Below are 14,578 nucleotides of genomic sequence, written 5' to 3'. Positions count from 1 at the left end.
GGACCAAAAATCCAGAAAGCAGCCAAGGACATAAACAACAACTACAACGTGTTCGAAGAATGAAGAAGTTTCCATGTGTGAAAAGTACTCCTCAAACTTAAGGTAAAATTATATAAGATGGTAGTGAGGCCTGCAATACTTTATGGTGCTGAATGTTGGCCATTAAAAGATAATCATAATATTAAGATAAGTATGACAGATATGAGGGATGCTCAGGTGGATGAGCGGCTTTACCCATAGGGATAGGATACGAAATGAGCATATACGTAAAAAGGTTGTAGTAGCTCCAACAGAAGATAAGATTAGAGAAAGTTGCTTTAGATGGTTCGGTCACATAAAACGGCAACCTTCTGATGACCCGGTTAAGAAAGTAGATGTATTAGATAAAAAAGGTAGAAGTAGAACTAAGAAGTCTTGGTTATTAAATATTATAAATGATCTTTCTTCATTAGATTTAAACGAGAATTTGACTTTTAATAGGACACAATGAAGAAAAATGATTTATGTAGCCGACCACACGTAGTGGAATAAATGTTTGTTGTTGTTGTGAAAATTAACACAAACAACGACCAGAAAGAATAATTTGTTAACGGTTCAATGGTTCAACCAGAATCGAATGAGGGTTAAACTATATTACATAATAAATACTAATGATATTCAAATATTATATAACTTACATCATTATGGTGCAATCATTTTATATAAGAAAAAAATTGAACATAATCATCATATAAAGCATTAAGGGTACAAAATAAATAAATTCAGTTCTTTTAAAATTAAATACAATTATTATTTGATCATCAATGACTTCTTTCATTTTTGTAGCATTCACTTAAATAAGAGTTAACCACTAAAGGAGTATTTCTAACGACGTCGCACTAAGGGGTTATTTTGCTGGAAGTAAAATGGAGCATAAAGTAAAGTGAATGCAGAAGTTTTTAAAAAAATTGATGTTTGTTTGGAAGAAAATAAATATAAAATAAAATATGGTAAATGTACTGTAAAATAATTTAGCCCATTTTTTAGGTAAAGGGGTCCGCCCAATTTTGAGCTAGATCCGTTTACATTGCAACCAAACTCGACCACAACCAGCCACTGACCATGACCGGCGGCAGCCATCGCCGCCCCGCCTGCGCCACCCCTGCCATCAGTCACCTCCATCGTGCTAGTTGCCACCATTTTTAAACTTTGCACTACGTTCATTTTACTTAAAACCAAATAAAAAATAATTCACCTAAATTTGCTTAAGGCAAAATAGATCTATTGGGTTAGTACTAAGTTAGTACAGAGGATTTGACTTTTAATGCATAACCTTGGTTCGCTTAGCCTACAAGCAAGCACATAAATTTTATGGAAGAGATACCTTACTGCATTAAGCGAAAGAGGCATCATTGTTGGTCTAATCTAATTATATATCATTTAATGCATACAGAATCGACTTACTCATGCACACAAATTATACGATAAAAGTTAGTGAATTAATGCACTTGATTAAGAACTTGATTATAATTTGTATAAGAATTGCTAATAAGTGTTTGTTTACAGAATCAAATAAGCTTGAAAAAATAAAAGCTTATTGTATAAGTGAACAATCTTGAACACCAACCCACATTCATTTTTGCTATATAAGTTATTATTTATAAGTTTTATAATTAATTATTATTTGAAAGATTTAATTAGATTAATTATAATCTAATTAGTTTCTAGTAGATCGACCGCCTTCGTCCTTCCCCGTTTCTCGCTTTGCTGTTTTCCCAGAAGCCCTAAACCCTTTTCCTGGCCGCCATTTCACTCGCAGTTGGAAGCAGTCAGTACACCCAAAACCCAATACCGTCGTCATGAGTCCAGTCACTGACGCGAGCGATCTGAATGGCGATGGATTTCGTTGCGTCAACTGTGGGCGGAGGATTGAAAAGTTGTTCGTAGAATACTCTCCGGGCAACATCCGTTTGATGAAATGCGTAAGAGAAGCCGCATTATGGAATTAGCTATGTATACTCCATTTAACTCGATGCCCATTCCTATCATTGTTTTTCTTCCTCCTGTTTTCAGGATAATTGCAAGGCGGTCGCTGATCCGTATATTGAGTGTGAATTCATGGTAAGTGGATTCTCACTTTTTTTATGCAACATTTGAATTTAAAGCAAGTTTATATGGAAACTATGAGAGGATCAAATGATATCGAGGATTATGGCTCCATAAGGAGGGATCATGTTTGAGGCTTCTTTCCTAAAGTATTTATAAGAAAAACAAAAGGAGAAATAATGTCGATCTTTTTATCTGAAAGGTGCCAGAGGAAATTGGTTCAAAAGGCATTGTCAAATGGCTTAAACTCTTTAGTAGATTTTTCTTGCAATAGATACCTAATCTGATGAAAGTGCTTGCTTTGATTTACCATTTGACTATTACATGAAGTTGCTAACAAGTGATTATGTCCTTGAGATGACACCAATGAAGCCACAGTAAGTTAATTTTATGGACGTTGTTTTGATATTGCAAGTAAAGAAGATTTATCGAGTTAAATGTTGATAACTTTTGTATAAATGCATTAGTACCTACGCATGTAGCCATCAACTCTATATATACTGGATGATGTCGCTTCTAATAAGTTTACAATTTATGCCTAGCATCTCTTTTGAGGAAACTGGCATAACCATTTGGTAATAAATTGTGTCACGGTAGTTATCGCCATACTTTTTCTAGAGGCTTGATTGTCATGTTCTTGAGCGCTTCTTCTAAGGGCAAGAATGTAACAAGACGGGATCACTAACTAAAATTAATGTTTGCCTTTCACTAAAATTACAACTATATATTTACATAACTAGTATAATTAGAATATTATTATAATTATTATGAATAAAAAATACTAGAAAAAAACGTTGTTTCAAGATACTTTCATTAATTCTGTTGCTATCACAAATCTCATGCAATTGATCAGTTCATACGGATATCAAACGAGCACGACATAGTTCAAAGAAAGGATCTTGTACAGCGGTATTGGATTTGGGAGATGGCCATTTGACACTGACATTAGAGTTTCAGCAGCAGTAAAAAATGAGGTGACCCAAAGTAATAAACTCGATATGGCTGATGTAAATTAAAAGAGGCATGATACTTTAAGGCAAAATTTAAGTAGGAAACTGCAAGAATAACAAACATGGGTAAACCATAATTGAAACTAATGTTTTTTCCGTCATTAGGGTGAGAGTAGAAGGGCAGATGTTTTTATAGAAAAAAATAAATAATTTTTATGCAAAAGCGTCACCAAGTGCAAGTATGATGAACCCCAAAGGAATAGCAAAAGAGATCAATTAATAAAGGAGAATGCCACTATTTGTGAGGCTTATTTTAAAGAAGCTTACGTTCATGATAGAGGAGAGAGGATTCAATCTATTAGAAATCACAAAGCCGCAAACAATGTACAAATATAGGGACTGTCACTAGCAATTCTCAAAAGCTAAATACAAAATTTGGTTAATTGATAATGTCATTGTTGTTTGGCATCCACTTGTTGGAAGAAGTCGTCTGATTGCCTTTAGAAAAATACAATCCAAAATCTCATTTTAGCCTTGATCCCTAAAAAACAACTATGAGGGCCTTCCAATTACTTAAAAACTTTCGGTATAACTTGTGAGGAACCTTTTCTTCTAGCAATTCGATACTCGTTAATTGAGAAATCTCTATTCCTTAATTTGAGGCTTCTGAATTTATTCAATAGAAAATTGAGAGATATGCTAGGTTTCTTATCTCATTCCATAACTAGTTTTACTGTAGGTTTCTTCCAAATAATTCACCACGAAGAAATATTCTTTGACATATAATATTTCATGATCATGCATTATAACACACATAAAATCTATATGGAGATATGATTAGATTCCATAATCCTTCAAGTACAATTCAATATTGGTGGCACTTGAGATGAAAATAAATATTAAGTTAAAATCCACTGAAGGCCTCTAAAATGGATATGTTGCAGACCAAATTGGTTTTACTAAAATAATAAGTGTAGCCATCACTAAACTTTTGTACCCCCTTTATGCTTGTATTATCACTCCCAATGTTGTAATGGTACAACCTGATACTAGGATAGATTTGACCGCGACATGATTATATCGAAAGTATTCCCCTCAACATGTTCAAATTTTTTTGTTTAGATCATGACTCAAAACCAAGAAGCTGGGGATTGTTTGGTGCTAAGTATTTAAAATTAATGTGTATTTTAAATGCAGTGTGAAGTAAATTCAATAAATTTAAAATACTCTTTGGTATTTGGTTAGTTGTAAAATAAATTAAATTACTTTTTTTTGTGTTTTTATTATTGTAAAGTGATTTGAGTTTTTTTTTTAATATTGCTTTTTTTCCTTGAGCACTGCACTATGTGGCTTCCCAAGGATTGCAAACAAAGTCATGGGTTGGTGGTGTGCAGTGGGTCATCATTGAGGTTGTGTATTGAGGGCGGTTTGAGATCGTGGTTTGGTCAAGGTAGGTTTCAAGTGTGGATTATTGCTGGTATGGGTGTGAGTTGCTAACAATTAGGATAGAAGCGGAGGTCATAGGTGCATGAGGTTGCATTTGTGGGAGGTTGTAGGTGCAAGAGGTTTTGGGAGGTCACGAATGTCTAGATCTTTGTGTACTACGGTGTATTTTGATTCAATTAACTAGGCTGAATTCAAAACTCACCAAAACTTAACTATGGGCTGAGTTCAAATTCCCTAAAATACTTTGGATTTATGTTACTCTCTATGAAACACTAAAAAATTATATAGGCCTGCAATTCAAATGTAGTATACTCCATATTTCAACTAAATAACTTAATATTTTTTTGCTAACTCAAATTGTGATTAGTGGCGGAGCTAGAAAATTTTTTCAGTGGGGTGCCTAAATTTATGTTGACAAACTCTCTCAACTTCTTTCATCTAGGCTTGGACTAGCATAGGCAATTTTAAAGTATAAAAAAAAAAGAACAAGCACTAGACATAATTAATTTTTCCAAATTTACAAATCATTTGTAAATAAGATAAATACTGATTATGGTATATTAAAAAAAAGTTATTGTTCAGGTTTTTCTGAGATTTTGTATTTACTTTTCACTTCTATAACATTCATTTATTTATTATTATTAATGATTTGATCGCCCAAAGTCACAATCCTCCCAGTAGATTTATTATTACTAAAATTTTACTCCATGCATTCGATTTTAGATTTACTCAAACGAAAACTTTTAGACTTTAAGATTAACCTCTATAATTTAGTTTTACCTTCAACTCCCTCTCTAGTCTTTATCAACAAGAAGAATATCATTAGCAAAAAGCATACACCAGGTACAACCTGTTGCAAAAGGCTACTAAGAACATCCATTACTGAAACAAAAAGATATAGGCTTGAAGGTTATTCTTGATGTAATCCAATTGAAGTAGGAACATACTTGGTCAAACCACCTTGTATTTGGACACTAGTAACAGCTCATGGGTACATATCCTTAATGAATTGAATATAAGCATTATTAACCTTTTTCTTTTCTATAACATTCCATATTACTTCTCTTGGAACTTTATCATATGCTTTATGTAAATCAATAAATATCATATATAGATCCTCCTTATTCTCCCTATACTTCTCCAGCAAACCTTTCGATAAATATATAGCTTTTATAGTAGACCTACTTGGCATAAATCCAAATTGACTTTGAGAAACATTATTATCAAGTCGTAACCTATGGAATAACTCTCTCCTATAGTTTTAAAGTAACACACCAAATTTAATCCTTTTTAATTCGCACACTCTTGTCTATCACCTTTATTCTTAAAAATAGAAATCAACACACTCCTCCACTCATTTGATTTCTTTTTAAGCCAAGAAATTTCATGTCCTAAGCATTTTCATACATCAATTAGAATATCATCAGGTTCAATAGTTTTTTCACACTTTATTTTCCTTTAAAACATCTCTAACTTTGTTTTACTAATATGCCAATAAAATAAAAATCTCTAATTTCATTTAAGGTGTTAGGTTCACTAAAGTCAATCGTATTCTCATAATCTTTATTGAAAAGCTTATCAAAATATCTCATCCACCTTTATTGAATATCCTATTATAACAATATCATGTTTTAATCTTCATTCTTAATGCATTTCACTTGAACTAAATCCTTCTCCTATTTCTTTACATAATTAACTTATACAAACATCTTTCACCCTCTTTAGTATCTGATCTATTATATAAATCATTAAAAGTTAAAATTTTTATATTTCATATTATTTTCTTAGACTCTTTATAGGTCTCTTTATATCTTTCTCAATTTTTGAAGTTTTTATATCAAAATTAATTTTTGTAACAAAACTTCTTATTTTTGATATTCTCTTCCATATTTTGATTCCATTGCAAACTATTTCTACTATTAGAAGTTCTTTTTGATATATTAAGCACATCCGTTATAACATTCTTAGTATTACTAGCTATTTTTTTCCACATAACATTAACTTCCTTATGTATGGTCAAAATATTTAAATTGTAAATCTTACTCTAAAAAAATATTTTTGTTAATATTTTTTCAATTGCCCATCTAATCTTAGGACAACATTTTATTTTATTTTTCATATTCCACCCCTTCATCTTAAAGTCCAAAATTATTAATAGATGCTGGAAACATAAACTTTCACCGAGAATTATAATCTTTGCAATCTAAATGATCAATTTTTTATAGGAAAATAATCAATATATATTTTACTATATCCATTATTATAAGTGTGAGATGCTCAACTCTTTTCTTAAATAAGGTGTTACCAATTTACAAAACCATAAGCTAGAGAAAAAAATTAATATGGTTCAACCATCTCATTAGTTGCTCCAAACCCATAGCTATCATAAATATTTTTAAAATCTTCTCTCTTTACCAACATATATATTTAAATCTCCTCTAATAAAAACTTTTTATTCATGAGGTATCTATTATATTAATTCTTTTAAATTATTTTAAAATTTTAATTTTGAACACATATTCAACCTACTTGAGGAGCATAAGCACTTATAATATTAATAATATTAGCATCAACAATAATAATTAAAGTTATAATTTTATCTCAAATACTATTAATTTCTATAACATTATTCTTCAAATTATTATCTACAATCACACATACACCATTTTTAATTGCTACTCCTATCTAAATACTATAGTTTAATTCCTTAACTATCAATCTCTTAGTCATCTCTCCAACCCATTTAATTTCATGAATGCATATAATATTTATGTTCCTATGAATTATAATATATATTGATTTGCCTGCAAGATAACCTATATTCCCTATATTCTAAGATCCAATCCTAATTATAGTTTTATGGACTAGCTTCTTTGCCCACATCCTTTCATGATGTGGGAACTTTTTCTTATTTAACACTGTACCCGGATGTCGGTGTAGCGACCATTACACAATTTTCACTATATTTAGGCCATACAACATGTCGTTTCTAAGGAATGCTCTTACATTAATACAATGTATTAAATGATTCATGTCATAATTATTTGACAAGTTTTACGTTGGTTATCGACTACCTAATGCAACCCTCTACTTTTATGATCCGGGTTTTAGGACTTGGCAATGGCAATGTTACATGGCAATATTTGAATATAAAATGTCACTTCCAGGGAGCTTGTGATGAACTTAAAAACTCATTTGCGAGCACAAAACTTTTGACTATACTATAAAGAACTCTCTTGAATATTTGCAACTCTTAAGAACATATTTGATGAAATAACTTAGAATGAAAAATGAACTTAATATGGCTCTTATTTATAGCTGAAAAAAAAAATATTTCCTGCCCATGTAAAATGCAAGTTAAACACTGATAAATTGTGCCCTTTGAGAACATATGAAAGACCCTAACTCGTAATAGTTGCAACCGAATGTGCAACATTGGTTTAAGCTGGCATAATGCGAGTAACAATGAACCTAAAATGCAAAGCCACGTGTAAGTGCCAAAGACAATGAATTCACATGAACAATTGCTATGTCAGCCCTTTACATGTCTCAAAGAGTTGCCTTCAAGTGAATGGTTTTCAAACCAAACAAAATAGTCTAACATGCTGCATGTTGTGGGATGTAAGAGTATCCTAAGCAACATACATATAAAGAGACTCCTGCACACTTTGTGAACAAACAATATACCCAGTGAACAAATAGTGCGCATCGTGATCAAATAGTGCGTCCCCTTGATTGAAAATATTTTCAAATGAGAATAAACAATACATTGTTGTGTATCATTGGCTTTATGACCGTTTTGAGAAAGTGCGCAGGATGGATAGTGCGAATGCACCAAAAAGAGTTTATGATGAGGACATTGACAGACGCTACCGACATGTTTATCGTCGGGATCGACGGCCACGATTCAGCGCCTCTACTTTTGATTTAGATGTCATGATGTATTTTTATTATTGTCTTGTTTTATTTAATGTCTTTCCATTTTTACCCCTATGGGAGTTATTTTATCATTGTAGCCCAAAAGGCAATTTAGTATTTTCGCTTTGTATGAGTTGAGACCTATATATAGTGGTCTCTTGTATCATTTTGAGGTTAATGAATGATGAATGAAAAGCTATGTTTGTTTCTACTTTTCTAGCATGAGTGCTTGAGAGGGAAGAGAGCTCAAGGGGAGCAATTCGCAAGGCCCACCAATCGTTGGAAGAGTCCGCGATTCGTTGTTATATTTATTTTCTTTTATCTTCCCGCTCGTATTCGTATCCATCTCCTTCCCATCCACTACAAGAATAGCCCTCCCATCTCCACTTGCCGCCGCCCCCTTGGAAGTCAACCGCCGGCCACATCCCCGGCCCCGGCCAACCACCCTACAGTCGAATCCCCCCTCACCTGGCCACCCCATCTCCCCCACATACCCATATTTGAAATTTGAATTTTAAATTTCAAATTCTTTCCTAATTTGGAATTCCAAATTTGGAAAGTTTTCATGACGGTTCCTAATTTTAATTCCATTTGATATTGGAGTTTTAATCGCCTTGTGCCACATCACTAATTCAAATGGGAAGCCACCTCATGAAATTGCCTCTCCCCTTCCCAGCATGCCGCCGGCCACACTAGGGAGATTCCCCCATTGAATGCTATTTAATGCCATGACCGTTTTAGAATTCAATTGGATTTCAAAATTTCCCTCCCAATTCTCTTAAAACTGAATTTCAGTTTTAACTTTAGAAACCCCCTCTCTCTCCCTCATTAAGCCGCCAGCCACCTATATGGGCCCCTCTTGATTACCCATTAAACCCCCCTTAATTACTTTTGGAATTTGAAATCTGCTTTTCAAATTATTCCCTCAATCATACTAAAATCTGAGAATTAATTCCAGATTTTTGTAAATCACTTGCCACCTCATCTAACCTAACTCTTCTAATTTTTCCCCACCCGCCCCTCTCTCCCACTTGGCCGAAACTTCTCCCACTCCTTGAAAATCCCGCCGAACACCTCTCTCTCGCCTCTTGAATCAAGAGTCCAAGAGGGAACGAAGGCGAAGTCTTCATCTCCATTTCAATGACGCATGGCCGATCCCGAACTTGAGTGGGGTCTTGTGTTCAACGCTGATGGAAGCATCAACATCCTACGATCTCCATGCTTCGACGTAGGATTTGAAGACGAGACCACCGTGGAAGAATATTTGGAGAGAGTCGTCCCGATCCTTGCAAGCATCTTCGACCGACGATTTTCAAATTACAACTGGAGTCTCGACGGCCACCTACGACATCCATCCCCACCGGCTACCTTTCCTCCGACGAAGTTCTTCGGTGCCTTCTCTCTAGTGGTAATATCCTTCATCGCTTGGATCTTCTATCTCCGCTAAAAACCTACCAAGATTTGAGTGAGACGGCCACGAGGTGAAATTCTCGTTGTTAAACGTTGGGTTTTTGTTAATTGTACTTTGCATTTAAATTCTCCTTGAATTTTGAATGAATTGATTCGGTTAATCTCTATTGCAAATCTTTGGCCTAAGCAAGTTAACGTTTCTCATTCTTAACCCTATCTTGCATGATCGGAATAAACTTATAATAGCAAACTTAAACAATTCTCTTTTTAATTTTAATCGTAACTCCTAGTAGTTTCACACCAGTTAAATGTATCAAGCAAATACATCGAAAAACTTGCAAATGTACTATGCAAACACAAAAAATCATGCAAGTGCACCAAGAAGTGTGCATGAGTGTTGAAAATCAAACTCTTTCATGTGTACTATGATTAATATGCTAACGTCCAAATCTAAAATTAGAATGTTGCGTGAGCTAAAAATAAGTTGAAATAAAATTTTGTTGCTTCACAAAATGTGTAGTTGATCCATAAAATCTACAATCATTTTAAAATTCACATCCGTATGCGTTCTGAAAAATGTGCTAAATACTTGAATTTAATGTATGAGAATGCCATGTGGATTAAAAATAATATCAATATGAACTTTGCCACCTTAGGAAGTGTGCAATTGCCTCAAAAAGCGTCTGATAATTTTTCATCTCGTCACCTCTTTCTTCTAAAGTTAAATTTCCCAACAGATAAGTATTCTCTCAAGTGGGCTCGTCTGCTTGTGGACAAAGTCGTGATGCCCACATTTCAAGTCTGATACTCCTCACAAGGATTGGAGTTGATTATGTTTGAACCTTCAGGATGGATGCTCGTGTAATAAATATTAAGCAAGTTGCGATGAAGGAGCCATTTCAACTTCTATTCTCATTTTAATTAAGTCAATGAACGTGTATATAACTACAAAATTCAATAATATGTTTTGTTTAACATTCCTAGCATGCCTTAAATGCCTTTTACGAAGAAATTTTATTACAAAATACAAACTCCCGGAATCACTCAGTTCGTATGGTATCTCGTAAATTTAAATTTTAAATTCGATTCTCTATAAGTGGGTAGAGTTGAGCAAGTTCAAACAACAAAATTAAAATAATTTAAATATTCCAATAATGATCGCATTGACATAAATTTTCACCCTAAGGGTACTACATCTTTTGAAATGCCCTTAATCTTTATGCAAATTATTTTGGGTTTAAATTGAACCAAAAATATAATATAATGAGAAAAAAATCAAAATACTTAAATGAAATCTACTACCTAAAAACAAAAAATAATAATCCATCTACCCTCTACAGTAGTTTAAGGGATGATAAATTTATGATTAACCTCTTCTTAAAGAAGCCAGTGTTATGTCAAATGTATTGTTATGTTCACTCTCAGAAGATCTCATGCTTGTAAGGATCTGACACGAGTCCTCAAACTGGGTGGTTTTGCCGCCATATGAAACCACTAAATAACTAGTATGATTTTGGCACCTTGATCAGGTGGTTTTGCCGTAAATGTTGTCGTTAGTTTATGGTAATGGCTATAGTTTGTATGGTCTATAATGACCTAAATCTCTTGAGTTTTGAATCATAGGGTGTATTTGATGGGTACAAAACTCTCTATTAGTTAAGATTAACTTAAATTTATTTATTTTAGACAAATATCTGCCAAAAGTCTATAAAGTTCCCTTTGAAGACACAACTTATAACTGCTTAAAACAAACATTTGATCAAGTTGAGTTGGCTTACTCCTTTGACTAAGTTGACTAAGATCTATGATGATCTTAGACAATGGAATCATAAGATTTTAATTGTGTTCATCATCATTTTCCCCATCATTTACTTTAAGCTGACGACAGTAAGTTTTCTTTAATCTTAAAATCAAAACAATTGCTATAATATATTAAGCATTTATCATCTAACTAATGACTAGCTTTAATCGAATGTTCTCTCTTATCATTGAGAGGGATAATTAATCATAGGGGCTTGCGCCTATGGGAAAGCTGGAGTCAAATCTTAAAGTCACCGCGAAATAAGAGCGAAGTCATTGCGTGTTGCTTATCTGCAAATCTAATATGACTTATGAATATTTTGTCCTGAATGCAAAACTCTCTGTAGAGGCGCTAGGGTTGCAAATGAACCGAGCGTTCGACAAGCTACTCGTGGCTCGGCTCGATAAAAGCTTGTTTATGTTCGTTTAATAAGGTAAACAAATAAGTTTGAACACCTTTGATAGATACTCGATAGGTAAATAAACAAGCTTGAACAACCTCGTGTTCGGCTCGTTTATGTTCACGAATAATATCATTTAGAGCTTGTGAACATGTTCATTAAAAAGCTCGATAAAGAAGCTCATTATGCACACTCAACCCAAAAAAAAAAGTTGTGGAGTTTAGTCCCACATTTCCTGGTGTAAAAATTTATTGTTATATAAAAATAAAGGCATGTGTAGAGCAGCTGCTGGACAACGGGCTGGCGGGATCGGCTGTTGCTTTGTCGTTCGTTAACAAGCTGTTGGATTTGATTTAAAAAAAAAATCATTTTGTGCTTGTGTGCGGAGGAGCCGAGCCGCTCGATAAGCGTGAATCTAAACGAGCTCAATCCGAACACGAGCTGAACTCGAACACCTGTGTTATAAACGAGATCGAGTTCGAACAACGTCCAAGAAGCTCAACGAGTTTTGAACAGAACTTGAGCATAGTTTTGGCAAACGGGCTTGAACTTGAGCCGGCTGAAGCTCGGCTTGGCTCGGTTCGTTTGCAGCCCTAAGTAGAGCTATGTGTGACTTTTCGGAGCACACACGTGCATAATAGGTACATTACTGGTGAGGAAAAATAGCTGTCTTTAAGAGCAATGACATATCATCCTTTTGACAGCTTATTGTCTGCCTTCTTTTACTTGTCTGATTTTGTAATTGCCTGTCCACCGTTGTATAATGGGCACATCACTCGAAAGAGACAATTGTTATCTCTTTTAACAATGCACTCTTCCTTTTAAGATCTTGTTGCCCGCCTTCTTTTACTTATGTCATTTTGTCAAATATAGCACTTGTTCGAAAACATATAAAACAAATTAGCTAAGCAATATATTAGCATGCATCATCAGCAGCAACAAGAACAAGAAGTCTTTATCCCACTACGTGGGGTATGAGGAGATGGTAAAAAATTGCTCATTGAATTGTAGATGTCAGAAATGCCTGTGATCCACAAAGATGTATTACCTGTTGTTCTTGTTCATTTAGAGATCAATATAACACCATTCAGCTGAAATATTAGGATATACTTAGGTTGATGGGATGAATGAGCATTTCAAGTAGCCTACGGGCTAGGTTTAAATTAATTAGTTTAACCTAAATGTTCTAATATAGGGTTTTTGAACCTGATAAGTTTGATGCTTACCGCCAGTAAGCGGATGAAGTTCTGATCGTGAGCATCTCTTCCTATTTGTATTAAAATAGGATGTATTATGGCTATTTAACATGATGAATATATTATCACTGAGTTAACACTTTGATTAAGACTTTCTATCAATCTTCACTCCAACAACAACAATAAAATCAAGCCTTTATCCCACTATACGTGGTCGGCTACATTAATCTTTTTTTCTCAATTGCGTCTTAAGAGTAAAATTCTTATTTAAATATAATGAACAGAGGTTGTTTTTAATACTTTCTTACCAACTCTTTTTAGGTCTACCTCTACTTTTCTTAACGTAGGCCAAATATAATACATCTATTCTCCTAACTGGATCATCAGAAGGCCGACATTTTATGTGTAACCAAACCATCTAAGGTGACTCTCTCTAATCTTATCTACTACTAGAGCTACTCCAACTTTTTTACATATATACTCAATGCACATTCTGTCTCTAATAGTGAAGCCGCTCATCCACGAAAATAATTAATAACAATTTATCTTTGTGATTTTTGCTATATTTTATGATTAACTTTATCATGTGTATGGTAAGTAACGTTTGTTGCAAGTATGACCAAATCCCAAAAACAAAGTCTTCTTTATTGGAAAAAAAGGGTATTCATTGGAGCATGCGGCTCCACGAATGAATTATTTCGTTTTTTTTTTGGGTTGGGGGGGGGGGCTATGTTGTCAACACCCTGTACTGTAGCATGCATATATCTTTTATTTCGTAGCAGCTAGCTTTTGTTTCATAGTCTTCATTTCAGCTTCTTTATCTTTTTACACTAGTTACTTTGTATTCCTTTCTTCGTTCACAATAATGAAGTAGAACTATGGTCTTTACAGTATTCTTTATTAATTGAATTCATTTCTATATTATCTAGATTATTTTTATTGATCTGATATTGCACAAGCCTAAGGCATTCCGGCATCTGCTGTACAATGTGCTGAATTTGGAGAAGATTGACATAAAGGTATTGTAAACACATTGACAAAAAATTTAATACAAATGTCTTCTGATCATTGAAATGAATCATGGAAAGAGTAGTCCTCCACCTTTTGTGTATTGCACCAGGTTCACTTCTTATTTCTTACGTGTGATTGGATTTGCGTCTATCTATTTTTTATTTTTATGCTGAATAGCATTGTAGACTTAATCCTACAATGCTATTCAGCATAACATCGAGGGTAAATTTCAAAAAAATTTCATCAACGTAGATTCAATTATTATTCAACACCATCATTATTTAATGTAGCCTAAGGAAAGTAGAAATATTAAATATTATTTTGAATTTTATTGATTACTTTCTGTACATAAATTAGAGGT

General features: G+C 33.7%; 1 protein-coding gene across 8 annotated transcripts in view; it reads left to right on the top strand.

Moving 5' to 3' along the window:
* Positions 1–1,719: 1,719 nt before the first annotated feature.
* The window catches only part of LOC110099743 (protein arv1 homolog), a 50,790-nt gene continuing 37,931 nt past the window's right edge, over positions 1,720–14,578 (top strand). For all 8 annotated transcript variants that reach the window (XR_003700175.1, XR_002303485.2, XR_003700176.1 and 5 more), the window contains exons 1-3: positions 1,720–1,961; positions 2,053–2,100; positions 14,136–14,225. Coding sequence is in view for 1 of the 8 variants with exons in the window: in XM_020826994.2 (XP_020682653.1) it covers positions 1,839–1,961; positions 2,053–2,100; positions 14,136–14,225 (261 nt within the window). In the remaining 7 variants the exon portion in view is untranslated. The remainder of the gene's footprint in view (positions 1,962–2,052; positions 2,101–14,135; positions 14,226–14,578) is intronic.

Source organism: Dendrobium catenatum, unplaced genomic scaffold (genome assembly GCF_001605985.2).
Source record: "Dendrobium catenatum unplaced genomic scaffold, ASM160598v2 fragScaff_scaffold_253, whole genome shotgun sequence".
Classification (NCBI taxonomy): domain Eukaryota; kingdom Viridiplantae; phylum Streptophyta; class Magnoliopsida; order Asparagales; family Orchidaceae; genus Dendrobium; species Dendrobium catenatum.
The sequence above is the reverse complement of the archived record's forward strand: the minus strand, read 5'-3'. Positions and strand labels throughout refer to the sequence as shown.